Source organism: Filicampus tigris, chromosome 11 (assembly GCF_054856515.1).
Source record: "Filicampus tigris isolate MCC_2025a chromosome 11, RoL_Ftig_1.0, whole genome shotgun sequence".
NCBI lineage: Eukaryota > Metazoa > Chordata > Actinopteri > Syngnathiformes > Syngnathidae > Filicampus > Filicampus tigris.
In genome coordinates this window covers 394,638-422,324 of record NC_141227.1, presented here as the reverse complement: position 1 = coordinate 422,324, position 27,687 = coordinate 394,638, and the positions used below count along the sequence as shown (strand labels likewise).

The window sequence follows — 27,687 nt, the reverse complement described above, 5'->3', positions numbered from 1 at the left end:
CTCTAATTTCTCTTGAAATAGTTTCTCCTCAAAATGAATCATGGATTGTGATCCCAACTCCTTCCAGTATCCCGTAGAGTCAAGTGTCTCCCTCCTCGACTATGCCTCCAGTGAAGTCATAGCATTTTGGCCAGCTTTTTAACTTGGTGTTCAGCGACCGTGGTTCACTAAGCCTCACAAATGCTGTGTACAGTTCTCCTGTAATATCTATGCAGTTGCGCCTTAGTGTCATTCTGAAATTGTTTTACCACTTTTTCGACACATCATAGCTCTTTCCATATCACCAACAGGTTCACTGCTCATCCTTGTTCACAGACCTGACAGCCTCACAACACAGGGCGCCCACGTCTAGCCCTGGGAGTGCTCTTGTTAGCTCGGTGTGTGTTAACTACATCTGGTCATCTTTAAACTTGTTCAGGCAAGGAATAAATCTGACTATAACCTACATTTGTAACGACTACAACGATAGTTTCCCTCTCGCTTTTTGTTTAGAATGTAGTCACTGGGCAATCTGCACACTCAAATGTGTCTTTGATCACACCGGTTGCAAAGAGTCACAATCTGGCGCACTGTTTTGTTTTTGGACGGTATTAGTGCCATCCACTTCGCTGGTAATTAAATTCACGTCAGGGCATTATTCGTAACTTTCGTTGAGAGCTCTGCAACTCAGCGGCCATCCCCTTCAAACCGGAACCGGAACTCCAGATCTGGGTATATTTAATGTCCTCTTTCTCTCTTTATGCTGCTATGAATTTGAAACAAATCAAATATGACTTGCACAATGTAGCATAAATCTACCCTAATCGTATGGCCCGTGGCATTCCACGATTGTTTATTGTACTGGGGATTTGAGAAAATGCGTCATATGGTTTTGTCTTTCCAGATTTTACCTACAGCCCAACGACTACTTGATGAGCTCTTATCCTCTCAGTCGACTGCAATCAACACTTTGTGTGGAGCTCCAGGTAAAATTGCCTGAAACATCCGTTGTATGCTTGAATTGCTATAAAATGAGAATAAGATGGTGAATAATATATAATAAAGTGTGTTTCTGTGTGTGTGTGTGTGTGTGTGTGTGTGTGCGTGTGGGTGTGTGTGCGCGTGCATGCGTGAAGACCCCACAGCTGGACCTTCAGCTTCTGATCAGAGCGCATGGTATTTGGATGAGTCGACTCTGAGTGACAACATCAAAAAGACACTGCATAAGTTCTGTGGGCCTTCACCTGTTGTCTTCAGGTTGTTTAATTCACATATAAGTCCTGATACACACTATTATGGTGTCCATTGTTGGTTAACTTATTTCCTAGAATGTTTTTTACTCATTCAGTTAAATCTTTTAATTATTCAATAGCAAGCATTTTGGAACAAAGTTGATCATTTTAACCTAGTTATTGCTATTCTATGTTATTCTATGTTAAAATCACAATTCATGCTAAGAAAACAAACATATTGCTTTTGAATGGCGACACTGGTGGCTGCGTGCAGCACTGCCTGTCGAACTGTGTCTTCGAAAATTCAACGTTTAGTATTGTCTTCTGTACCGTAGCAACCACACTCTCAAAACTTCAGCGACGCCAAGTTTGACAGAAACATTTTTTCCCCCTTAACTTATCTAGGCCGGGAGCGCATAGCCGCGTTTCTACCACTAGAGCGCTCTTGCGTCTGTCTACCTTTAGAGCCAGGAGAGCGTATCATTTTCTTTTTTTTATCCAATTGTCGAACTCTTAGCCAATGAAATGCATAAGAATATACACGTGACTCTGTCGCGAGCTCTCGGAGGATGTCTGGAATTTTTTTGAGAAGTCATAGCGGATGCAGATGATCGCGGGAGCTCTGACATAAGTAACGGTAGTGATATAGATGACGCGCTTGTGGACTTTGAATCAGTGTAATCAGTCCAACGTGATTTATGTTAAGACATATGTTTGTAGACCAGTGTTTTTCAAACTTTTTTGAGTCATGGCACATTTCTTTCATTGAAAAAATCCTGCGCCACACCACCATCTGAAATTGTGAAAAAATGCTTATTTTAACAATATAAGTGTTATATTGTTTATATAATAATTTTTTAACTTTGAAGACTTACATTATATTATAACATCTTCAATAGGAATGAATTAAACACAAAGAAAAAGCAGAGCTGGGCACTTGACCCTTTTTTGCCAGTCGGGCCGCGACCCTCCACCCTTATTCATAAAAAAATATCACTCCCCGCCCCGTTCAGCGCCCCCCGCCCCCCAAAAAAAAAAAATAATAAAAAACGTTCATGACGCCGCCGTGGGAGGTATGCTAACGGAAGAGGTTTATTTAAAGACCATTAGCTGGCTAATTTTCTATTAAAACCCATCCATCCATCCATCCATTATCTCCCGCTTATCCGAAGTCGGGTCGCGGAGGCAGCAGCTTCAGCAGGGAAGCCCAGACTTCCCTCTCCCCAGCAACATCCTCCAGCTCTTCCGGAAGGATCCCAAGGCGTTCCCAGGCAAGCCGGGAGACATAGTCTCTCCAGCGTGTTCTGGGTCGTCCTCGGGGTCTCCTGCCGGTGGGACATGCCCGGAACACCTCACCAGGGAGGCGTCCAGGAGGCATCCTAATCAGATGCCCGAGCCACCTCAACTGGCTCCTCTCGACGCGGAGGAGCAGCGGCTCGACTCTGAGTCCCTCCCGGATGGCCAAACTTCTCACCCTATCTCTAAGCGAGAGCCCGGACACCCTGCGAAGGAAACCCATTTCGGCCGCTTGTATCCGAGATCTTGTTCTTTCGGTCATGACCCACAGCTCATGACCATAGGTGAGAGTAGGAACGTAGATCGACCGGTAAATTGAGAGCTTCGCCTTTCGGCTAAGCTCCTTCTTCACCACGACAGACCGATACAGGGTCCGCATCACAGCAGACGCTGCACCGATCCGCCTGTCGATCTCCCGTTCCATCTTACCCTCACTCGTGAACAAGACCCCAAGATACTTGAACTCCTCCACTTGGGGCAGAATCTCATCCCCGACCTGGAGAGGGCACGCCACCCTTTTCCGACTGAGGACCATGGTCTCAGATTTGGAGGTGCTGATCTTCATTCCGACCGTTTCACACTCGGCTGCGAACCGCTCCAGCGAGAGTTGGAGATCGCGGCTTGAAGAAGCCAACAGAACTACATCATCTGCAAAAAGCAGAGATGCAATACTGAGGCCACCAAACCGGACCCCCTCGACACCTCGGCTGCGCCTAGAAATTCTGTCCATAAAGGTTATGAACAGAATCGGTGACAAAGGGCAGCCTTGGCGGAGTCCAACCTCCACAGGAAACGAATCCGACTTACTGCCGGCAATTCGGACCAAACTCTGGCATCGGTGGTACAGGGACCGGACAGCCCTTATCAGGGGGCTCGGTACCCCGTACTCCCGAAGCACCCCCCACAGAACTCCCCGAGGGACACGGTCGAACGCCTTCTCCAAGTCCACAAAACACATGTAGACCGGTTGGGCAAACTCCCATGCACCCTCGAGGACCCTGCTGAGGGTGTAGAGCTGGTCCACTGTTCCACGGCCAGGACGAAAACCACATTGCTCCTCCTGAATCCGGGATTCGACCTTCCGACGGACCCTCCTCTCCAGCACCCCTGAATAGATCTTGCCGGGGAGGCTGAGGAGTGTGATCCCTCTGTAATTGGAGCACACCCTCCGGTCCCCCTTCTTAAAAAGGGGGACCACCACCCCGGTCTGCCAATCCAGAGGCACTGTCCCCGATGTCCACGCGATGTTGAAGAGACGTGTCAACCATGACAGCCCCTCAACATCCAGAGCCTTTATGAACTCCGGGCGGATCTCATCCACCCCCGGGGCTTTGCCACCGAGGAGCTTTTTGACTACCTCGGTGACTTCAACCCCAGAGATAGGAGAGCCCACCTCAGAGTCTCCAGGCTCTGCTTCCTCAGTGGAAGGCGTGTCGGTGGAATTGAGGAGGTTTTCGAAGTACTCTCCCCACCGACCCACAACGTCCCGAGTTGAGGTCAGCAGCACCCCATCTCCACTATAAACAGTGTTAATGGTGCACTGCTTCCCCCTCCTGAGACGCCGGATGGTGGACCAGAATTTCCTCGAAGCCGTCCGGAAGTCATTTTCCATGGCCTCCCCGAACTCCTCCCACACCCGGGTTTTTGCCTCAGCAACCGCCAGAGCCGCATTCCGCTTGGCCAGCCGGTACCCGTCAGCTGCCTCCGGGGTCCCGCAGGCCAAAAAGGCCCGATAGGACTCCTTCTTCAGCTGGACAGCATCCCTTACCGCTGGTGTCCACCAGCGGGTTCGGGGATTGCCGCCACGACAGGCACCGACCACCTTGCGGCCGCAGCTCCGATCGGCCGCCTCAACAATGGAGGCACGAAACATGGTCCACTCGGACTCGATGTCCCCCGCCTCCCCGGGACGTGGGAAAAGTTCTGCCGGAGGTGGGAGTTGAAACTCCTTCTGACAGGGGATTCTGCCAGACGTTCCCAGCAAACCCTCACAATACGTTTGGGTCTGCCAGGTCGGACCGGCATCTTCCCCCACCATCGGAGCCAACTCACCACCAGATGGTGATCAGTTGACAGCTCCGCCCCTCTCTTCACCCGAGTGTCCAAAACATGCGGCCGCAAGTCCGATGATACGACTACAAAGTCGATCATCGAACTGCGGCCTAGGGTATCCTGGTGCCAAGTGCACATATGGACACCCTTATGCTTGAACATGGTGTTCGTTATGGACAATCCGTGATGAGCACAGAAGTCCAGTAACCGAACACCGCTCGGGTTCAGATCGGGGGGGCCGTTCCTCCCAATCACACCTCTCCAGGTCTCACTGTCATTGCCCACGTGAGCATTGAAGTCCCCCAGCAGAACGATGGAGTCCCCAGGTGGAGCGCCCTCCAGCACACCCTCCAAGGACTCCAAAAAGGGTGGGTACTCTGCGCTGCCGTTTGGTGCATAAGCACAAACAACAGTCAGGACCCATCCCCCCACCCTCAGGCGGAGGGAGGCTACCCTCTCGTCCACCGGGGTAAACCCCAATGTACAGGCGCCAAGCCGGGGGGCAATAAGTATGCCCACACCTGCTCGGCGCCTCTCACCCTGGGCAACTCCAGAGTGGAAGAGTGTCCAACCCCTCTCGAGAGGACTGGGACCAGAACCCAAGCTGTGCGTGGAGGTGAGCCCGACTATATCTAATCGGAACCTCTCAGCCTTACACACCAGCTCAGGCTCCTTCCCTGCCAGAGAGGTGACATTCCATGTCCCAAGAGCTAGTTTTTGCTGCCGGGGATCGGACCGCCAAGGTCCCCGTCTTCCGCCGCCGCCCAGCTCACACGGCACCCGACCCCTTTGGCCCCTCCCACCAGTGGTGAGCCCATGGGAAGGGGGACCCACGTATCCTTTTCGGGCTGAGCTCGGCCGGGCCCCATGGGTGCAGGCCCGGCCACCAGGCGCTCGCCGTCGAGCCCCACCTCCAGGCCTGGCTCCAGAAGGGGGCCCCGGTGACCCGCGTCCGGGCGAGGGAAAACGTGGTCCGTTAATTTTTCTCATCATAAGGGGTCATTTTGAGCCGTGCTTAGTCTGGTCCCTCACCTAGGACCTGTTTGCCATGGGTGACCCTACCAGGGGCATAAAGCCCCAGACAACGTAGCTCCTAGGATCATTGGGGCGCGCAAACCCCTCCACCACGATAAGGTGACGGCTCCCGGGGGGAAGCTTACAGCACCTGGTATTCCCAGGCGGTCTCCCATCCAAGTACTAACCAGGCCCGACCCTGCTTAGCGTCCGAGATCAGACGAGATCGGGCGTTTTCAGGGTAGTATGGCCGTAAGCTCTATTAAAACCCGCTGTAGACAAACGCGCCACTAGTACTTACACTGCTGCGTGTGCCTACTTCCATTGCGAACCCTGGGGTTGGTTTTGTCGAAGTAGGGAAGACGCCAAAAGAAGTGCATGAACTCCACCTTGAGGTGCCAGCGTCATCCTTGAATGCTGCGCTCAGCTTGACTATACTCGTGGCGACAAGTTGTTTTGAAACAGTTACGTTCCAAGTCGGGGGGCGTCGCTTCAAAAAGACAGCGACAACAATGGATATCGTGCCTGATACAACCATACAGGGACCGAGATGACTAGACAATTTAATTTTATTGCGAAAATGTTCTGGATGGTTGCGGCGAAGGGGGAACGTGGGTAAGTAGCTTCTTTACGCACATACATGACATAACATCCACGCCGCTGCCGAAATAGTTTGCTTTGCAGCAGCAACGTGCATCCTCTCCTCAGTGGGAAACTGTATGTCATCGCTACATGTGCCATAATGGACCGATCAGAGCAGCAACAATTCCTGATGTGTGCGTGGCATGTGTTGCAGACCTGTCGCCAACAGCATAATGCGTAGGTCATGTTTAATCAATGCGGCAGTTGTTGCTCGCATCAATGCGGGAATAGAAAGAAGCCCCAAAGGAGCGTTTCACCGAGTAGGCTGAGATTAAATTTGACCGCCTCGCAACCATGTCACATGCATGAGGGCTGATTAGTGGGCCGGACTAAAATCCACTTCCGGCCATGCTTTGTCCAGGCCTTTTTTAAAATTTGTCAGCCCCCACTCCGACCAGTCCGGCTCTGTGACGGACTGCCCAGCTCTGGAAAAAAGGATTTTCTAATGTTTCATATCGATACTTACTTAGTCTGAAACATTCGGCCTGTGTGGATAAACACAGATCTGATATCCTGGCAGGAATCGATGAAAGATAAGTTAAGATAAGAATGCCTTTATTGATCCCACAGTGGGGAAATTTTCATTGTTACAGCAGCAAAGATATAGGTCACACAGGGACGGCGGCATAATGTAGCAATTAATGTATAACATTGACGGCAAACATTCAGGATCAAACCTATGTAAATATACGCAGTAACATGTGTATATACACACCAACATACATCTACATAAAAAGTATGAGGAACACTCATTTTGGCCTGTACATAGTACAGAGGAAAAATACTCTAAGTAAGTGACAGTGCTGCAGTGCTGTAGTGAAATATAAGGGACAGCATTGGATAAAAATAAAACTAGACTAACAGTAGTGGGGAATGTTGAGTATTGCACGGTATTACAGTAGTGGGGAATATTGGGTATTGCACGATATGAGCTCAGGTGCAGGACTGCACAATTGCACTAATGTCCGCCAGTTTGTAGAGACTACACAATGTTCTTGTTAAAGAGTCTGATAGCAGCAGGCAAGAAGGAACGGCGGAATCTCTCCTTTGCACAGCGATGGTGTAGCAGTCTGTCACTGAAGGAGCTGTGGAGTGCTGTTAGGGTGCCCTGGAGGGGGTGGTCCGGGTTGTCCAGCATTGATGACAGCTTGGCCATTATCCTTCTGGGTGTAACAGTCTGTCACTGAAGGAGCTGTGGAGTGCTGTTAGGGTGCCCTGGAGGGGGTGGTCCGGGTTGTCCAGCATTGATGACAGCTTGGCCATTATCCTCCTGTCCCCCACCGAGTTCACAGAGTCCAGGGAGCAGCCCAGGACAGAGCCGGCCCTCCTGACCAGTTTGTCTAGCCGCTTCTTGTTCCGGGCCGAGACGCCGCCTGCCCAGGTGACCACTCCCTGGAAGATGACCGATGCAATTCACCGAGTCATAAAAGTTGCTGAGGAGTGTCCCCTGAAGACCTCAGTCTCCTGAGTAGGAAGAGTCTGCTCTGACTCTTCCTATAGAGGGCGTCTGTGTTGTCGCACCGGTCCAGTTTATTGTTCAGATGAACACCCAGGTACTTGTAAGTTGAGACTCTCTCAACATCTGTTCCCCGGATATTCACTGGTGCAGGTGAAGAGTGCTGGCGCCTACCGAAATCCACCACCATTTCTTTGGATTTCCCCGCATTGATCAGGAGGCGGTTCTGCTGGCACCAGTCCACAAAACACTGAGTAAGTTCTCTGTACTCCCGATCATCTCCGCCTGTGATGAGGCCGACAATCGCAGAGTCGTCAGAGAACTTCTGCAGGTGACAGGTAGTGGTGTTGTAAGACACACACAAAGGTCTTCCTCCACAGCTCTCAGCCTTTTTCTGTTTTTAGTTTTTACAGCAGTCAGGCTTGAAAAGCTCACCTCAGATGGATATGTTGTGGAAAATGGGAGCAATGTCAAAATAGCTTTGTTGGCCAGCATGGGGAACTCCTTGGCAGCTGCCAACCAAAAACTGTCCAAAGGTAGAACAGCAAAGTTCAACTTGAGACCACGATCAGTTCAGTTAGTTCCTCCTGCTCCTGTAAAGTCATGTCCTTTCCAACAGCTGATTCAGAGCTGAATGTGTCTCAGTCAATCACTTCGTGGAGGCAGAAGAGAAATAAAATGGCATTTCTCCACAAGAGTTTTCAAATGTTTAACTATTATCTCACACAGTACAACATTATTAACATCTTGCCAATTATTGGTGAGTGGGAACATTTCAAGATTTCCACTTTCCACATGTTGCGGCCAGAGTTGCATCTTTGAAAGGAATCCATTTATTTTATCTGTACTTGTAAGCAGGTTTTCCTTTTGGCCTGGCATTAGTGTGTTCAGTTCATTCAGATGATGAAAAATATCTGCCAGGTATGCCAGCCTTGCACACCACTCATCACTTGCAAGCAGCTTTGCGTAGCGCATAACCGCTGACCGACCCCTCATTTGTCAGAAACACTTTAAGTTCCTGTCGCAGCTCATGCACATGCGCCAGCATCTTGCCTCGCGACAACCATCTGACCGCCGTATGAAACGGCAAGGCTCTGCTCCCATTTCTTCACACAAAGCTGCAAATATGCGACTTTTCACAGGTTGTGACGTGAGGTTTACAATCCGCAGAACATCATCCAACACAGGAACGAGGTCTGCTGGTAAAGTCTTGGCTCCGAGGTCTTCGAGGTGTACAAAACAGTGCATAATGATCACATCTGTTCTGTTTTTTTTCTTTCACTCTGCTTACAAAGCCTTTGGTGCGCCCGATCATGGCTGCAGTTCCACCAGTGCAGACACTCGTGGAGTTTTCCCACTTAAGTCCTCCTTTTCCCAGATATTCGGATGTGACCCAAACAATTTCCTCTCCTGTTGTTTTTCTTGGCAAAGCCTTGCAAAATAGAAATGTAACCCCTATAAAAAGTACAGTCCAGTTCATTGAGTATTGATTGTTAATTTTGCCTTATGCTTAATATTTTCTATTTGAATGCCTTGAGTTTAATGAGAACTGTTTGAAGATAACTGTCGTGCTTTAAAGTAGCCACTAGATGGCTCTTTATGTCTTTGTTATGCAGCCAATACAGCGATATGAGCATTGCATGCTGGGATTGTTACGCAGCAGAAAAAAAGCCCGTTCTGACCAAAGCACAATAAGTCTTAAGAGAAGCTGAGGGTATTTTTGTCAAGTATACTGTCATATTTTTTGAGTGCATTTACTGTGAAGCCGTTGATGGGGAGTTCCAGACTGCTCTGACTGGTGGATTGGTTTTGCTTGTTTTATGATTTACTCCGGTGGGTCTATCTTTTAGCATGCTATGTTGCTAATGCTAGCGATCGTCTAATGCACATTTTTCTGTAAGGTTCTGGTTCTAAAGTCTTTAGTTATTTTTAAATTGTCATCTAAAACCAATTGGAGTAAGATATGTAAGCCTAGACATGTTATGTTAAGCATACTGAGATTTGAGTTTTGGGATGCCTCTATTTCCCTTATGAGAGTTGTTCATTTTAACTGCGTCAGTTCTGGATGTCGTGTCTAGTGGTGGACAATAAAATATGTCGAGTATGTAAATTGAATTTGTGTTTTGTACACATTTTCCTACATTTCGTTATAGACATACATATTGTACATTCTGTTTGAGGTAAATGCAAATTGCTTCAATGGCATGTGAATTATAAAAAGAATGTTGATTGAATATATTCTGTAAGTTGTGTAACATTTTTATTAATACTGTTAATTGCATAATGATATCTGAATAGGTTGTCATTAATTTTGTAACCAGTATTTGAAATTACACTTAGTTACAGGAGAAAGAAAATATAATAAGTACAGTAATTGATTGATTCTTAATTTGAATTTGTGCTATGGCAGATTGGTTTTTTTTATTTTAATGCTGGATATCACACCCAGGGTCTCTGTCTGAGGCAAGGCAGGGTTAAGGATAATCTATAATCTTCATCTACCTGGAGATTCGCACCTGCACCAGATAAGATTGAACTGAGCAGCCATACAGGCATACAATACACACATACATTCTACCCGGGTAGCACACACACAAACACTGAACAAACAGACGGACATTGGATATCATTCAGCAATAAGCTGTGAAAGGACAATTTTAAGTTTTTCCATATTGGTATTTTTCAAGAGTTGTGTCTTCTGTGTTTTTGGTATATTGTCAAGCAATTAAATTCTATATTACCTTCTCATACTGACTTTCCCTTACTCCTTGAGTTGAACCTGATTATATTAGTAAGGTATTGCGGTTGTTGAACAATATCTGCTAATTTATTATATGTGCATTTCATAGTGTTACATATTACTACTTTTCTATCGAACGTTTTCTCTGATTGTGTCTCCTTCTACAAAACTCATATTGGCCAAGAGTTGAGCATGCCCACTTATATCAGTAGACTCATCAAGTTGCAACGCATATTTGTTACTGATATGGATCTTGTCCAAAACCACACTTAAGATGTCTGCAGATATATCATCAATATGTCTGGAAATTAGGCGGCACGGTGGTCGACTGGTTAGCACGTCCGCCTCACAGTTCAGAGGTCGTGGGTTCGATCCCGGTTCCGGCCTCCCTGTGTGGAGTTTGCATGTTCTCCCCGTGCCTGCGTGGGTTTCCTCCGGGTACTCCGGTTTCCTCCCACATTCCAAAAACATGCATGGTAAGTTGATTGGACTCTCTAAATTGCCCCTAGGTGTGATTGTGAGTGCGGATGTTTGTCTCTGTGTGCCCTGCGATTGGCTGGCAACCAGTTCAGGGTGTCCCCCGCCTACTGCCCAAAGACAGCTGGGATAGGCTCCAGCACGCCCCGCGACCCTTGTGAGGAGAAGCGGTACAGATAATGGATGGATGGATGGATGTCTGGAAATTGTGTATTCTGAGAGAGGGACCGCTACGGGTCCGAGCATGTCCTTTTCTCATTGTCTACGTAGACAATGATGATATTGACGGCTTTGAAACAGTACAGATGTTGGTAATTACCAATCAATATTTTAAATTAAGAATAGTGCTTCTTTTGCACTGACACTTTATTCGTCGATTTTTAATTGAAATTGTAAATAATAATGAACTCAGAACTGTGTGAAAGCCATATTTCTAAGCTCTCAATTTTTGGGGGATTATGTTTCTGCTACAGGGGCTGAGATATGTTATTTTGTAGGTGTTGAATTTGTAGGAAAACTACAAATTTTAGAGGGTGATTCCTAATTCGCCTTTAGGTTTAAGAGAGAAGTTTTGCCATGTGCGTTAGGCCTTAATAGGTTCATGGTCAGAAGACAAATAATCAGAAGGGGTCCTGGGGATATTGACTGTGGTCTTCAGGTTGTTTAATTCATATACATACAAAAATCCAAAGGTCCTGGGGATGTTGGCTGTGAATGGTCTTGAACCGTGGTCACTACAGTGGCACTCTATATTTCTTGAATATATTTTTCTTGATCTATACTGTGGTGTATGACAGTAGATGCACGGATGCAGCAGCTTACGGCTCTACCTTTCAATGATTTTATTTTTATTTTATCATTGTTTGTCTGGGCACTGTGCGCACATATGCTTCTGCACTACACCACTACACCTGCCAGGCACTTTTGGATCTCGGCTACAAAAGAACAGTTTCAAATAGGCATAAACCGATTATCGGCCGGGACGATATTTGTTTTTTTGATGAATATCGGCATTGGACTTTTTAAAAAATCTAATGGCTGATAATTTAAAACTGTTAAAATCAAAACAAAGATATGTGAAAGTTGACCATTTCTGTCATTTTGAAATTTTGTAGAACTTAATTTACTGAAGAAAACTACATGAAGCTAGCTCCCTGAAGTTTTTGTTATAATTTTATAACAAAGATCTACACTGTCAATAATTTCTTGTAATAATAATTTTGAAAATCAACATTATGCAAATCTGAAAAAAAAATCAATAATCATATGACTAACATTTCATAAAAGTTAAGTTTTATTTTCCTTTTTACTGAAAATGAATATCGGCTTCAAATATCGGTGATCGGCCTCCCTGACTACTAATAATCGGTATTGTATCGGCCTTGAAAAAAGCATATCGGTCTATCTCTTGTTTCAATCTGCCAAGGTTCCGGGAGGACCTGCAACCGAAGCAGACTCCAAAAACGTGGACTCAGATTGTGTTTAAACAAAGAGGTTTTATTATCCCTAGTTCTTTTATACAAGGCTGATTACAATGAGTTGCAGGTGTCTTGCTAGAGGGAACCGCCCACCACTCCAGCTGGAAACCGGACAAACAGAACAGAGTCATGACAGTACCTCCCCTCAACGGACGCCTCCTGGCGGACTACTGGGCTTAGACGGATGAGATGAGTGGAAGGTACGGAGAAGGGACAGGTCCACGGGAGGCGGGGCCAGGGGGCTGGATGCCACGAGCTTGAGCAGGGAAACCTGGAAAATGGGATGGACCTTCATGGTTGGTGGCAGCCGGATCATGACAGACAGCGGGTTGTTGACGGCTTGCACCTCGAATGGTTCTGCAAACCTTGGTCTCAACTTGCGTAATTTGCTAGCAGGATGCAAGTCCTTGGTAGAGAGCCACACCTTCTGCCCAACCTGGTACGCCGCACGCTGCCCAATTGCGAGCTGCAGTATGCGACAGGGCGGCCCTGGTCTCATTCCAGACCCTACGGGCCTGACGCAAGTGGAGCCTAATGGACGGGACCTCAACCAGTCCCTCTTGCGACGGGAACAATGGTGGCTGGTACTCGTAGGCGGCCATGGAAGGTGATCGCTCCGTGGCTGATGAGACCAGCGTGTTGTGTGCATATTCCACCCAAGGCGGATTGGTGGTCCATGACGTGAGTCGACTCAGGCATACACACCCGAGTGCAGACTCTAGGTCTTGATTTGCTCTTTCAGATTGACTGTTTGATTGAGGGTGGTATCCAGAAGACATACTGGTGGCGGCTCCCGTGTCCACACCTGGGAGATGAATTGGGGACCCCGGTCCGATACTATGTCCACCGGGATCCCATGCAGGTGGAAGACGTGGCTGACTAGTAGGTTGGCGGTCTCAAGAGCGGACGGTAACTTGGGCAGAGCGAGAAAGTGAGCAGACTTGGAAAAACGGTCGACGATGGTGAGTATGACAGACTTGCCTTGGAATGAAGGAAGGCCAGTGACAAAGTCCATGGAGATGTGGGACCAATGTCGAGGTGGAACCGGTAATGGTTGCAGTAATCCCGCCGGTGATTGGTGGGGTGATTTGCTTCGGGCGCAGGCGGAGCAGATCTTGACGAAATCTATGATATCTCTCTTAAGCTCCAGCCACCAAAATCTCTGTGAGATGAGATGACACCCCGGGATCGCACGCCACCTTTGACCATGCCCCCACTGTAACACTTCTGATCGAAGTTGTGGGGGCACAAACAGTCTACCTGCGGGACATTCCACTGGTACTTGCGTCTCCCCTTGAGCCTCCTGCATCCTCCGCACCACCTCCCATCTCCACGCCCCCACAATATAGTGATTGGGGAGAATGTTCACAGGACCAGGGCTCTCTCCGCGGGGTCGTGGATCTGGGACAGGGCAGCCGGCTTCCCGTTCTTCGAACCACTGTGGTAAGTAAGGGTGAAATTGTAATGAGTGAACAGTAATGCCCACTGGGCCTGGCGTGACTTGAGCCTCTTTGCAAGTTCTTCTGGTCGGTGTACACGGTGAAGGGCTCCTTGCTTCCTTTAAGCCAGTGTCTCCATTCTTGAAGGGCCAGTACAATGGCCAATGGTTCACGGTTACCCACTGGGGAACAATGGGACAGTAAAGCCCCCACTCCTTAATCCGAAAGCGTCCACTTCTACAAAATAAAATATCTCAGTGTTAGAATGACGCAGGACAGGAAGATTGGTGAATTTCATATGCAAAAAGCTGGTTCTGCCTGAATATTCCATTCAAAGGAGGTCTTTATGGACGTAAGCCGGGTTAAAGGTAGCACTCTCTGGCTATAGTTCTTGATGAATCTACAATAAAAAATAGCGAAACCCAGAATATGCTGCAATTGTTTTGTGGTGGTGGGTGTTGGCCAATCCACTTGAACCTTGGACGGGTCGGCTCTAAGATGGCCCTTCTCGAATATGAACCCTAGCAATTGAACTGTCTCTACGTGAAATTCACACTTCTCAGCCTTCACGAACAGACACTTTTCTAATAACCGCTGTAAAATTATTCAAACGTGTTGCTGGTGTTCTTAGGTGTTTTGAGAAAAAAAATCAAAATGTCATCTAGATAGACAAAACAAAAAATGTTTAAAACGTCTCTGAGCACATCATTTATCAAACTTTGGAAGACAGCGGGTTTGTTAGTTAACCTAACGGCATGGCCAGGTACTCGAAGTGCCTTAAAGGAGTCTTGAAGGCCGTCTTCCACTCATCCCCCTCCTTAATACATACCAGATGGTAAGCGCTACGTAAATCAAGTGTAGTGAAAACCGCAGCGGACTGAAGAGGAGCAAAATTAGAATCCGATAAAGGCAGCGGGTACTTGTTCTGAATGTTGATCTCATTGAGACCACGATAGTCTACCCATGGTCGTAGGGTCTTGTCCTTCTTATCTATAAAGAAAAACCCCGCCCCTAATGTGGACTTGGGGGGCCTGATAAGACCTGCTGCGAGCGAATTGTCAATATATTCTTTCAAGGCTTGCTGTTTCTGCTGTGATATCTGATATAAACAGGTTGTAGGAAGTGGTGAGTTGGGTATTAAATCAATTGTAGTCATAGGGTTGGTGGGGAGGCAAATATAGTGCGCACTCCTTGCTAATTACCCGACGTAGGTCATGATATATTTTGGGAACGTTGTCGAGACAAATGTAATTTCCCGGGAAGGTTTACTGCCCTCGACAGCCGACCTCATTCAGTGAGCATAACAAAAGGAACTCCGGCTTACTATGGCAGGGCGGTCCCATGAGATGACCGGGTTGTGGGTCTTAAACCAGGGTAATCCTAAAACTACTGTTGCGGCTCGTATGGGCATGACAAAAAAACACCTATTCTCTACTTGATGGCCGGAAATTTTCAAGATCAAAGGCCCTCTGATTTGCTCAAGCTCCGCCAGGAGTCCCCCATCGAGATCGCACACCTGCTTGACGTCTTGACCGGACAACCTAGTACCTTAACAAAAGCAGGGTCAATAAAGCAATCATCGGCCCCAGAGTCAACGAGCGTGCGGATAACAAGGCCTTGGTTCGGGCCGACAATTTCTCCCTGGAGTTGGAATCTGTTCCCTCGGAGAGTACTGACCTCAGTCTCTCCCCCATAGTTGGCGTAGAGTCGATCTAACCCTGATCTCTGCGGTCCATGCTGGGAGGAATGATCGGCCTGGCGTGGAGGTCTGGTCATGCACGTGGAGACGCAATGACCCTGCTGACCACAGTAGAAGCACGCTTTTGCGCGGACCCGTCGCTGTCTCTCCCTCAGTCGCAGACTCCTTCCTCCCAGCTGCATCGGTTCCTCGACCGATTCGGCCGCCCCTGGGATAATGTGGTGCTCGGGATGGCAGGGTCGCACAGTCTCGTGGTTAGGAGGCATCTGGTCGACATGGAAGGACCTCGACCAAGCATGGAGCAAGCAGAGGAATAATCCGACAAGGAACAAACAACTTGGCAGTCCTTTTATACAAAGCTGATTACAATGAGTTGAAGGTGTGCCGCTAGAGGGAACCGCCCACCACTCCAGCTGGTAACCGGACAAACAGAACAGAATCATGACACAAGCGACTTTCAATTTAAGCACAACATTGTCGATGAACTAGTCAGACCGCCAGATTCACTGTGGATTGTTCTCGGGACTGAGAAGCAGTGCAGGCGGAGGGGGGAGAGGAAGCAAAAGCAGGGTCGCGGGTCCAGCCTTCTGCGACGGCTAAAGAACAACTCACACAGACCGCCTCTTCCAATCCTGTGCCTCGTCAATGCCAGAGCAGTCGGCAATAAAAATGGACGATCTGGAATTACCAACTATGGGTAATTGCGATGTTTGTTACTGCTGTGCCCTCATCATAACGGAGACGTGGTTTCACACGAAGATTCTCTATGCTTGTGTGCAGCTAGAAGGCTGCACTGCTGGGATGGGACGGAGGACTCTCATATGAGCAGAGGTGGGGCGCTATATATGTTCGTGCATGATGACTAGTGCAACAACAGCGTGATTGTAGACACACTGTTCACCTGACATTGAGTATGTCTATTAAATGTCGGCAACACCCCTGCTCGGACATCAGTGTGGGTTCTTGGCTGCTCATCAGCTTGTCTGCCTTTGTGCACTGGGCGATTAAACGTAAGTATGGCTTCGCGCACCACTTGCACTCTTTTCATTGAGAGGCTTTGCCTGCTAGACGGATGTGCCCGTCAGCTTGAGCAGGATAATGTGGTAAACGTAGATGCGGCGGACACAACAGTTAGCGTGGGGTATAGCCAACCTGCTTGACCTGTTAATATTGGCCTTAAGTGGCTTGCTAATCGCGCTGACCCTGCATAGCAGGGAATAGCAGTCCCATCCCACCTCAATCTACTGGCTCCTCCATTTAAGTTATAGGTGACTCCATCACCCGAAACATTAAGCTTGAAAAAACAGCCACAGTAATATGTATTCCTGGGGCCAGAGCACCTGATATTGAAGATAACCGTATAGAGCTGGCACACAACAGAACTAGACACCCGCATTAAGACTAACCATACTAGCTACTCGGCTATAGTGATATGTGTCAGCTCCAACAATACTCGGATGAGGCAATCAGAGATAACCAAGGAGCACATATCAAGGACTCGTGATCTCGCCAGAAAGATGAGTCGTAATCAGGTAATTGTCTCTGGCCCCTTGCTGGCAATGATGAGAAGTTCATCAGATTATTCTCGCTTAATCGGTGGCTGTTGTAGTGATCAGGGACTGCAGTTTGTAGATAATTTGCTGTCTTTCTGGGACGGACTCGAGCTGCTGAGGTTGGATAGGCTTCACTCCAACTGGGAAAGTGGCATCACTCTTTCTCGAAACATACTTTGAATATTACTGTTGGAGCTTCCCATAACAGTCCACATTAGAGAAGGCAGGGTTACAGGTGATGCATGAGCCTGTGAGTGAGTATGGAGTCCGTAAAGATAGAGCTAACTTAGTGCTGTGCTAGACTCTTACAACACATTTTTTATGTAGATGAGAGCGTTACATTTTACATACTGATTCACCACCCACTGCTGCATTACATACTGAGGTGGTGCCACAGGACAGATTTATGCATTCTTCCTTAGTCATTTTATTATCGATGATAAGGTGCTTGCTCACAAAAGTACTCGAAGCCAACAAATAACCATCAGATTCCTTCAGTCATAACTTCCTGCCACGCTTACAGTTGCTCGAAGTACTATACGAGACCCAGGCATCGCAACGTTATTAATATTATGATTAGGGATCCTGTGATGGGTAATAGTTTAGATCAGCCTCCTTTATTGAAACTCAGTTTTATGAATATTATGAATATAGATCACTCTCCTTGAAAGCCCTACTAGTTAATGACCTCATTAGAGACCATAACATTAACATGATTGTTCTTTGTGAGACCTAGCCTAACCCTAACCCTAATGCCTCAGAATGCCTCCAAACTTTGAGTTCATGTTGCACGTCATCATAAGAAGGGCAGCAGTATAGCCCTTATTTCCGAATCTGATCCCAAACTTAGCACTTCTTTCTGAAAAGACCTGTAAAACATTTGAAGTTCTCCTTATGTGATCCACAGTCTCATTGCCATGTTATCTTGCAGTAATTGACTGTCCCCCTGGCCCTTAATCTGGCTTTTTACGTGAATTTTCTGAATTTGTGGCTGACTTGATGAGTCGTGCAGATAATTAACAATTATCATGGGTGACTTTAATATTCATATGAATCTTCCGTCGGAACCACTTACCGTATTAAGACAATAATTGATACTTTTGGTTTCACAGAGATGGATAAAGCAACACATATAAATGGTAATACTTCAGATTTGATACCAACTAGGGGAATAGCAACTTTAAATGTAATGGTCTTACCGTATACTACTGCTACGTCTTACAATTACTTTATAAGATTTGAAGGCTTGGCTCATTGCCATCATCCTGACCACAATCAAAGCTATAGCAGTCGCAATATTAGTTCTTCAACCACAGCTGCACTCTCTGCTTTTTTATAGTGATTCAATTGAGAATCTCAAATTATTTCAATGCTGTTCTGTTAAATAAACAATACTTCGTGGCACCATTAAGACTTAAAACTCATCCTAAAAGTCTTACTCAGTGGGTTGCTGAGGAAACCCGCACACTTGAGCTTGAGCGCAAATGGCGTGCCAATAAACTTGGTCTTCTGTCAAGCATGGTGCAATAGCTTGCTGAAATACAAAGAAGCTCTTGTTTTAGCCAAAACTAATTATTTCTCCAGATTAGTTGGTCTCATAACAACCCGAAATATTTATTTGATACAGTGGTAATGCTACGCAACAGCAGCCAACCTCAATAGCTCCCCCAATTCAGCTCACAATTTCATGCAATATTTTACTCAGAAAATTCAGCTCATTATGGACGAGATTAAGGTCACCATTCCGAAAACCCTGCAAAATCCACAATGACTGATTGTTACAACCCCTCCTCAAGATGACAAAGAGGAGGGGTCTAACATAGGTGTGAGAATTGGAAGGGGTGAAAATGAAAAAGTGCACTAACAAAAAGCCTGGCCATTGAAACAACAAAATTGAGTGATCACCCCCGAATCCCGACTGAACACTCGAATGGCTAAAATGATTGATTAATGAATTAGAGGTGTTATGGCAAAAACGAATGGCTAGAGTGGCTAAACAAAGGCACAGATGAAGTTTATGGTGCTCTGATTGGATGGCTGAACTGGAGACAAAGGAGAGCACCCACACACCAACTTAATGGCCACGACTCAACGTGGGCCGTAACACTGATGTTAATAGGAGGATTATGGCTGATAATTGTCTGACAACACTGTCTCATTTGAAAAAATAAAAATAATTTTTTAATGGCGCCTTAGAGTCCAAAATGTTAAGGCAAGTGCTGAGTTCCTCTGTGTCAAAGGCATCAGAGAACCGACAAGCAGTGAGGGCCTTAAAAACCTGATGCCTGCATTCACGAGCAGTAGTTCTGACAGCTCAGGAAAACATTCCATCAAAGAGCACAGTCATATGATCAGAAAGCACATTGTCCAAAACTTTCAAATTTGACACCGATATACCAAAAATAAGGACAAGGTCCAAAGTGTATCCTTGCCTGTGAGTGGAGCTGGTACATGCACTGCACCAAATTGAAAAAGTCAATGAGTATTAAGAAGTCCTTTGCCATTGTTTTTTCAGGACAGCACGCTTGAATATTAAAGTCCCCCATAAACAGGATGCGATCAAATACCATGCTTTAGTGCAAAATGCTGCAGACTCCTGACGACGAGCAAGTTTGCTCTTATCACCCCGATACTAGCCAACTTGCATTGGCTCCCACTTAAGATGTGATTTCATGGTTTTGTTACTTACATACCTATAAAGTATTACATGGCTTAACACCTTCCGATCTCGTTGACCAACTGGTACCGTAATTTCCGTTTTGAAACTTTAATTCACAAAACACTGGAATGCCCTACCCCCGGATATTAGACCCGCTACCTCATTCGAAATTTTTAAAACATGATTAAAGACTTATTCATATACTCTTGCATATAGTTGAACAACTTGTTGGCCTGTTTGACTGCCACTTCTGTCCTCTCTCCTTTTCCCTCTTCCCTGTCTTAGAGAGGGGGCCAGGTGAAGATGACAGAATTGGAAGTCACTGTCTGGATTCCATAGTGTCAGGTTCACACCAAGTGAGACATTCATAAACAATGCACACAATGAGGAGAGAAGACACTCTACAACAATATTGTCTTTTTACTTGCAAGGAGAGCGCAGGGAAGTGTACGATTACAGTTCCTCAAACCCTCTGCCCGGCTCCCGCGCCTCCTCTCTTTTTTTATTTTCTTCGGAGTCCCTGATTACAAAAGTGTTCCAGCTCTAAGGGAAAGGGGAGCAAAAGCAGCTGGAACACTATGAACTTGTTTTGTCTATGTGTGTGTGTGTGGGGGGGCGGGGGGGGGGGGGGCGTTTGTGTGTGTGTGAGCCAATAGCATACATATGTGGAAGCAAAGCACATCATGCAAGTTGGGCGTAGATTTGGAAAAAGCTAAAGCTAAAGCCACAAGTTAATAAAGCTAATAGGCCTTGTCCGCAAGAATCCAACACATGAATAATGAAATACATTATTATTTACACCTAGCAATTGACAAGGTACAAGATCGGAGGTTGACCACATCCTCTGAGCTGCTGCTATGGAGATTTTAGCATTGACTAGACCCACTTCACCCAAGGCATCTTCCTGCAGTTCTTCATCTGATTGGATGGACTTTCACACTATTTCAACTAAAATTGTATAGCATCATGTGTTAAATGTTGCCCACTCAGCATCCATTGCAGCCTGGTCATCGTGGAAGGGGAATTCCCCCATCTTTCTCAAGGTTTTTCATTTTTGTACTGATGCTATTATTTTCTTAGTTTTTTCCCTTGCCCTCCAAGGGGTTAAGATCAGGGGATGTTGTTAATATTTGTCACCTGTGGGCATGACACACTTCACCCTTTTTTAAACTTTTTAATGTAAAACTCATTCACTGCAAACCATTTTCCGAACAGCCACCTACCTCCGCCATGCCAGCCGTTTTGAAGGATTTTTGCTGATCTTTCAAGGCTCACAGAATATTGTGCTCTACAGCAACGCGGAACCTACAAAAAGAGCAGAGCTGGGCAGTCCGTCCCTGGGCCGGACCGGTCGGACCCTCCGGCCCGGCCGGATTTCCATTTTTGGGCCGGACAGGTGGGGGGTGACACATTTTTAAAAAAGGCCTGCACGAAGCATGGCCGGAAGTTGATTTTAGTCCGGCCCACTAATCCCTAATCCCGGCCCTCATGCGTGTGCATGGTCGCGAGGCGGCCAAAAATCATCTCAGCCTACTCGGTGAAAGGCTTCTTTTTAGGCTTCTTTCTACTCCCGCGTCTGCGCGAGCGACAACTGCTGTTATAGGGATTGTGGTATTGCCACCGCGCCCCCCCTTGAAATTGTATGCCCCAGTTGCAGGTGGGAGGCGCGGGTTACGTGATGTGACAGTAAGTAAATCCAAACACACTTGAGCACACGTTGCTGTCTCACACGTTGCTGTCTCACATGTTGCGATGACATACAGTTTCCCACACGGAGACGGATGCACCACGCAGATCGTTGCTGCTGCTGCAAAGTAAACATTACTGAACATGCTACTCACCCACGTTCCCCCTTAGCCGCCACCTTCAAGATCGTTTTCGCAATAAAATTAAATGCATCGTATAGTCATCTCGGTCCCTTAATGGTTGTAGCGGGCACGATATCCATTGTTGTCGCTGTCTTTTTGACAGTGTTGAGCAGAGAGGTATTGCTCTCATAGATGTGTGATGATGGCCTGGATAGCCTGCCATAGTCTGTGTGCATCTCTGCTCTTTTTGAAGTTGGAGGTGTTCGTTTGGTGTAGTCTCGTCTTGCTTTCCTGATACCACGGGACAGGTATGCTCTCACTGTTCTCAGATTGGATTCATCCCCAGCTCTGAAGGTGACGTCTGGCCTTGCATCTCAAAACAATTGTACAAGTGTGCTCACTTCTTTTTGTCGACAGAGGACTCTATATCTGCAAAGGTATTTGCAGATTGTGTGTGCAATGCTTTTTGAGCCCTGACTAAACTCAACATTTTCTAAGAACACTACATGGAGCTATTATTTAAGTTTTCCTTTATCCTTTTTAAGACAATCCTGGGTGCTCCCTGAACTTTTTGTTAGAATTTTATAACAGAGATGTATACTGTCAAAAATATCTCGTAATAATGATTTTTTTTTTTTTAAATCACCATTATGCAAGCCCAAAACATTGTTCAATAAACATGCTTAAAGACGTTACAACAAAGTTAAGAGTAATTTTTTCTTAAGATTTTCATGCCAATATTTTCCTTTTCACTGAAAATGAATATCGGCTCCAAATATCGGTTATCGGCCTCCTTGACTACTACAGGGTGACCCAACAAAAACAGGCCCCAACTCTAATTAGGCCCCGTTTCTTAGTGTTTTGTCCGAGTGAAATGAAACTTTGGTCATAACTAGTTTATTATATTCAAAACATCACATCAAAACATTAGGGTCTTTGGCCTTTTTTTCTCCTTCCTACAGCATATGATCTAGATGGCCTCCATTTAGCTCTGTGCATTTCTTGAGGCGCAGCACGAAGTTGTGAATGACGTTCTTACAGACTGAATTGGTAATGGCTCTCATCTCCTCCCTGATGGCTTTCTTGAGTTCCGTGATGGTTCTGGGTTTCCCTGCGTAGACTCTATCCTTAAGATAGCCCCAAAGAAAAAAATCAGGGGGGCTTAGGTCCGGTCTATGGGGTGCCCACTCAAAATCAGTCTTGAGACTGATCACTCGGCCTCCGAAGTTCTCTTTCAGCCAATCTCGGGACAGGTTTGAGGTGTGAGAACTTGCTCCGTCTTGCTGGAACCAGAACTTGCTCATGAGCGACGGGTAGATGGTCTGGAGCTCATTCTTGAAGGTTTTGAGGACCTCCACATACCGCTCCTTGGTGACTGTCACTGCTGCGCCAGATTCTTCGATGAAGATTGGTCCAATGATGCCTCTGGCCGAGATTGCAGCCCACACCGTGCACTTAGGAGAGTGCAGGGGCTTGGTGGCTACTTCATTGGGTCTAGAGGACCCCCAGAAGACATTTGTCTTGGAGTTCGCCTTTCCATCAAGATGGAAGTGGGCTTCATCTAAGGTCCAAAGGAGGTTAAGGAAACTTGGTGTCTCCTCGATCTTCTCGAGCATCTTGACTGCCATAGCCCTCCTCTGCTTCTTGTCTGAGGCTGTAAGGGTCTGCAGCGTCTGTATTCTGTATGGGTAAGCCTTGATATCGTTCACCAGCACTCCCTTGCAAGTCTCACGGGACATACCGAGGGACTGACTTCGCTTATGCACAGAGCGTTTCGGACTCTGCTGGAGAGACTCGCTCATTCTTTCAACCAGCTCGGCTGTTCGCTTCTTGGGACGTCACGAGTGGCTTGGACGGTTCTCACTGGTAGCGTTGAGGTTCTCCACAGTCCCATACTTCTCGAAGTGGTCCACCCAGTTCTGAATTCTGCTTTTGGATGGAGACTTTTCACATTCGAAGTGACGCATGAAGCTGTCCTGGGTTTACTTAAACGAGCCTGTCTTGTAGTAAAATTTAACACAGTGTATTCTTTGTCCCAGCTCCCACTGGGGTCTTGGTGTACTCACGGTCGTTGATTCCGCCATGTCCTGTAAAATAAGGGCAATCGATGAATAAATAAAGGAGATATCACATAAAGTGTACACGGGGCCCGTTTTTTTGGGTCACCCTGTAATACAGTGATCCCTCATTCATCACGGTTAATGGGGGGACAGAACCCGCCGCGATAAGTGAAACCCGCAAAGTAGAGTCGGACTTATGATTCTAATTATTATTTTATATGATATTTATTGTACAGTTCTATTTTGGGGGATTTGCGCCTCTGTTACGCTGTTGCAAACCCCAACATGGTTCCCACACTTTTAAATACTTGTTAAACAATAAATTTAACTATAAAAATGCTAAATGCAGAATATAAATACCAAGCTTGCAGGCTGTGATCAGAATTTAGCTTCGACCGACCACGGCAGCTGACGAGCACGACGGAACGTTCGCTAAAAACTGCGTTAAAGTTTTAATTTTTATCATAAAATTGACTTACCTTAACTAGAATGCCATAGTGTAATTTATCCAGTCCTGCACTTCAAAAAGCTTGTCGCCGTCGTGAAAAGTGTAAGTAAAAGCGGCCGCTTCTTCTTCTTCCCTCATTCTTCTTCGCCTGCTTTTTCTTCTTCTCCTCCTCCTACTTCAATTCAAAAACGAAGAAGAAGCATATCCGCCGGGGATCATGCATTAACTTTATCTTTGCACCACAACATCAATAAAGTCCTTTGGATAAAATGCAATGCGGGATTTTAGTTAAGTTAAGCGGGTTTAAAAGACAACCTAAGACAAAAGTTACAAACACTTTCACACTTTATTTGGCGATGTCTTAAGTCGTCCGTGCCGCTGGTCGGCCGGGAGCGCGCTACTTTCAAGAATTATAAACACAGCAGTTGTACTGTACTATCCGATTTTTACAAAACTTTATTAGAGCAAACACGTCCTTACAAATATGGAGGAGAAAGTATCCTCCTTGACTCAACGGCACGAACGAAATCAACGGCACATTTGAATAGTGGACGAGACTAAGCGAGAGGCTGCGATGACGCGCACCTAGTCAGCTCACGTACAGTACATTGTGTTGAAAAATTAAATCCACTTGTGCTCTCGTTGGTAGATCTCGTGCTGGGAACCAGTCACCGCCTTTTATGAGTGCCTGCCTGCGGGTATGTAGAAAGTCTCCGAGTCAACTCATATCTTTGAAACAATGCGTCTTTCTGCAAGATAGCTCCCGATATGGCTGTGTTTTTTTCATTTTTAATTTATGAATGCTTCTGAAAAATCAGCAATGCACTGAGGGCGCGAAAGTTGAAACGCGAAGTAGCGAGGGATCACTGTAATCGGTATCAGCCCTGAAAAAAGCATATTGGTCTCTCTCTACTACAGAACCACATCCCTCCCCCACCTTTGCGAGTCAGACCACCTCTCCTAGCTTCTCATCCCTTGATACACCTTTCTCGGATGCAGAATCAGTCCCACCAGTAAGATGTGAAAACTTGGCCTGAAAAAGAACTCAGTGAACTTCAGTACTACTTATTATTTGAGCACCAGGACTTGGACCCATACACAGGGAGAGTACTGGACTACATAAAGTTTGGGATGGAAACTATGTCTGTAGAGAAAAGCATCAGCATTTTTCCAAACCAGAAACGCTGGATGACAAGCCAGGTCCGCTCACTCTTCAAGGCCTGTGATACTACCTTTAGGTCAGGTAACATAGCTCTTTCCAGCACGGCTCGAGCTGAACTGAAAAAAAGGTATTACAAATGCCAAAACACACTGCAAGAAGATAGTCACACCTTCCAGCAACAGACCCTGAGAGGTTTGGCAGGGTCTACAAAGCATCACAAATTTCGGAATCTTTGATGTGACACAAGGAGACCTGAAAGAGTCGCCGGCAGAGTAGATCAACAGCTTATTGGCTTGCTTTGAATCATCCCGAAACAATCATCTGCTCCAGCCCAGCCCTACCCCTTACCGGGTTCAACAACCCCCTGCTCATTGTCCAGGACACACTGTGAGGCGTTTGCTCCAGGCTGTGAAACCCAGGAAGTCTGCTGCCTGGAGGGAGTACCATTCAAGGTGCTTAGAACATGTGCCCAACAGCTGTCCAGCATTTCTGCAAGATCTTCCAACCTCTCACTGGCCCAAGTAGTCATAGCCATCTGTCCATCCCAATCCCCCAAAAGGCACCCACAACCAGCCTTAATGACTACTGCCCTGTTGCGCTCACACTTGTTAATATTGAAGTGCTTTTGAGAGGCTGGTTCTCAAGCACATCAAACACCTTGAATCTCACCGGTCCACATACCATGTGAATAGATCCAACAGAGGAAGCCATGACCATAGCTCTGCACGTTGTGCCGACCAGGATGTTGTTTGTGGAATAGAGTTCGACTTTTAACACAATCATCCCAGACATTCTAATCACTAAACTAGGCATCCTGTGCATCCTTCCTCTCCCATGCACCTGGATCAAGGACCTTCTGACCAACAGACCCCAGACTGAGACTTGGTTCACATATTTCATCTACAAGCACACTGAGCACTGGCTCACAACAACCAGACGCTGAACACTACAAAGACAAAGGAGATCGTTCTGGACTACAGGAGGAACAGAACTGATCCACCTCCCATCTACATCAATGGCGAGTGTGTCGTGAGTGTCCATGCATTCAGGTCCTGGGGGTAGGAATGGGTATCAATAAGATGCCAAATGAAATCAAAGTAAAGTAATTAAACATCATACAAAAAATAAAGCATGAAAAAATAATTTTCATATACTCGACAAAGTAATCATCGAGACCAATCGAAATAGGAAGAATGGTAATCTATATTGGCTGCACTTATTAGGCTAGCTTGATTGTTTGAAATTCGGTGCTGTGCTATGCTGTAAATTGCACACATTGAAATTACCTACCTGGTCCATTCTGCTAGCACTGAGAGCACGTGTCAGAGTGGGTTGGTGTCCTAATTTGTCAAATTAGCTTTATTTCTTGTCAAATTTTTATAATATTAGTAGGCTATTCTTATCCTTTGGCCACTCAAAACAACTGTTGGCCTGAATGTGAACAATGGGTCGCCACACAGCGCCGAGGCATTTTGCCGAAAACACTGATAACAATGGCAAAGAGCAGTTAACGGGACAATCAGCAATTGCTGACTGGCGACTTGGCTTTCTTTCAATGATGTTACTCACTGAAGATTACCGGATATTCCTGAACATATGCATTTTTGTTGTTAAGTATGTTGCTATGGGTCTAATTATGAATCTGGGTGGGTAGCGTTAAAAAACCTAAAAAAAAAAATGCTTATAATAGTTGTATCCATTAGCATTACTCACAATATGGTTGGTTAAATTTAATTCACACTTGACCTTAAACCAGGGGTGTCTAACTGCGGTCCTCGAGGGCCGCTGTCCTGCCTGTTTTCCATCTCTTCCTGCTGCAACACACCTGTTTCAAATGATCAGCTCATAAGCAATTTTGGCAGGAGTCTGATCTTGATCCTGATCCTTTGAAGCCGAGCTATCGTTATGTCGAAGTATATCAGCCCCAGCACCCCCCTGCTTTGCTATGCAATTGCCCATCCTCTCCCACCCTCCTCAAATTCCACAGTTTTTCCACGTATGTATGTGTTTGTATGTAAGTTTGTATGCATGTATGTGTCGGTCACGCAGAAAACAGGCCATCACATACGCTAAATATACATTTCCGGGGCTGGAAGCAAGTGAGATTTGCCCACCACCATGCCAAAAGGATTCCCTTTATGAAGTAGATTGTAGCGATAGTGAAGCCTCGCACTTCCTGGTTTTGGTTGAGCGTGAAGGGGAAGACATTTTCGGTCCGCAGCCGGCCGCGGGCGTTGTCCGCGGGCGTCGTCCGCCGCTGGCCACAGGCGTCGTCCACCGCGGGCCGCGGGTGTCATCCGCCGCCTGCCGCAGGTGTTATCCGGAACCGGCCGCGGGCCTCTCCGCTTTTGCCCGGCGCGAACACTAGGTTCGAAGGTGCGCGGCGTTGTCATAGTTACAATATATATATATATATGTATATATATATATATATATATATATATATATATATATATATCCATCCATCCATTATCTCCCGCTTATCCGAAGTCG

General features: G+C 46.5%; 1 protein-coding gene and 1 non-coding gene across 7 annotated transcripts in view; one reads left to right on the top strand and one right to left on the bottom strand.

Annotated features, from left to right (window-relative positions):
* zswim8 (zinc finger, SWIM-type containing 8) overlaps window positions 1–27,687 on the top strand; it is a 331,437-nt gene that overhangs the window by 78,715 nt on the left and 225,035 nt on the right. For 3 of the 6 annotated variants that reach the window (XM_086044801.1, XM_086044798.1, XM_086044797.1), the window contains exons 6-8: window positions 291–377; window positions 884–965; window positions 1,116–1,236. In XM_086044801.1, the coding sequence (XP_085900927.1) occupies window positions 291–377; window positions 884–965; window positions 1,116–1,236 (290 nt within the window). Of the gene's footprint in view, window positions 1–290; window positions 378–883; window positions 966–1,044; window positions 1,237–27,687 lie in introns of all 6 variants that reach the window. The other 3 variants (XM_086044800.1, XM_086044799.1, XM_086044802.1) reach the window with 2 other exon arrangements.
* LOC147139368 (5S ribosomal RNA) lies at window positions 5,713–5,831 on the bottom strand. Its single transcript, XR_015088836.1, has one exon. It is a non-coding gene; the product is annotated as a 5S ribosomal RNA (ribosomal RNA).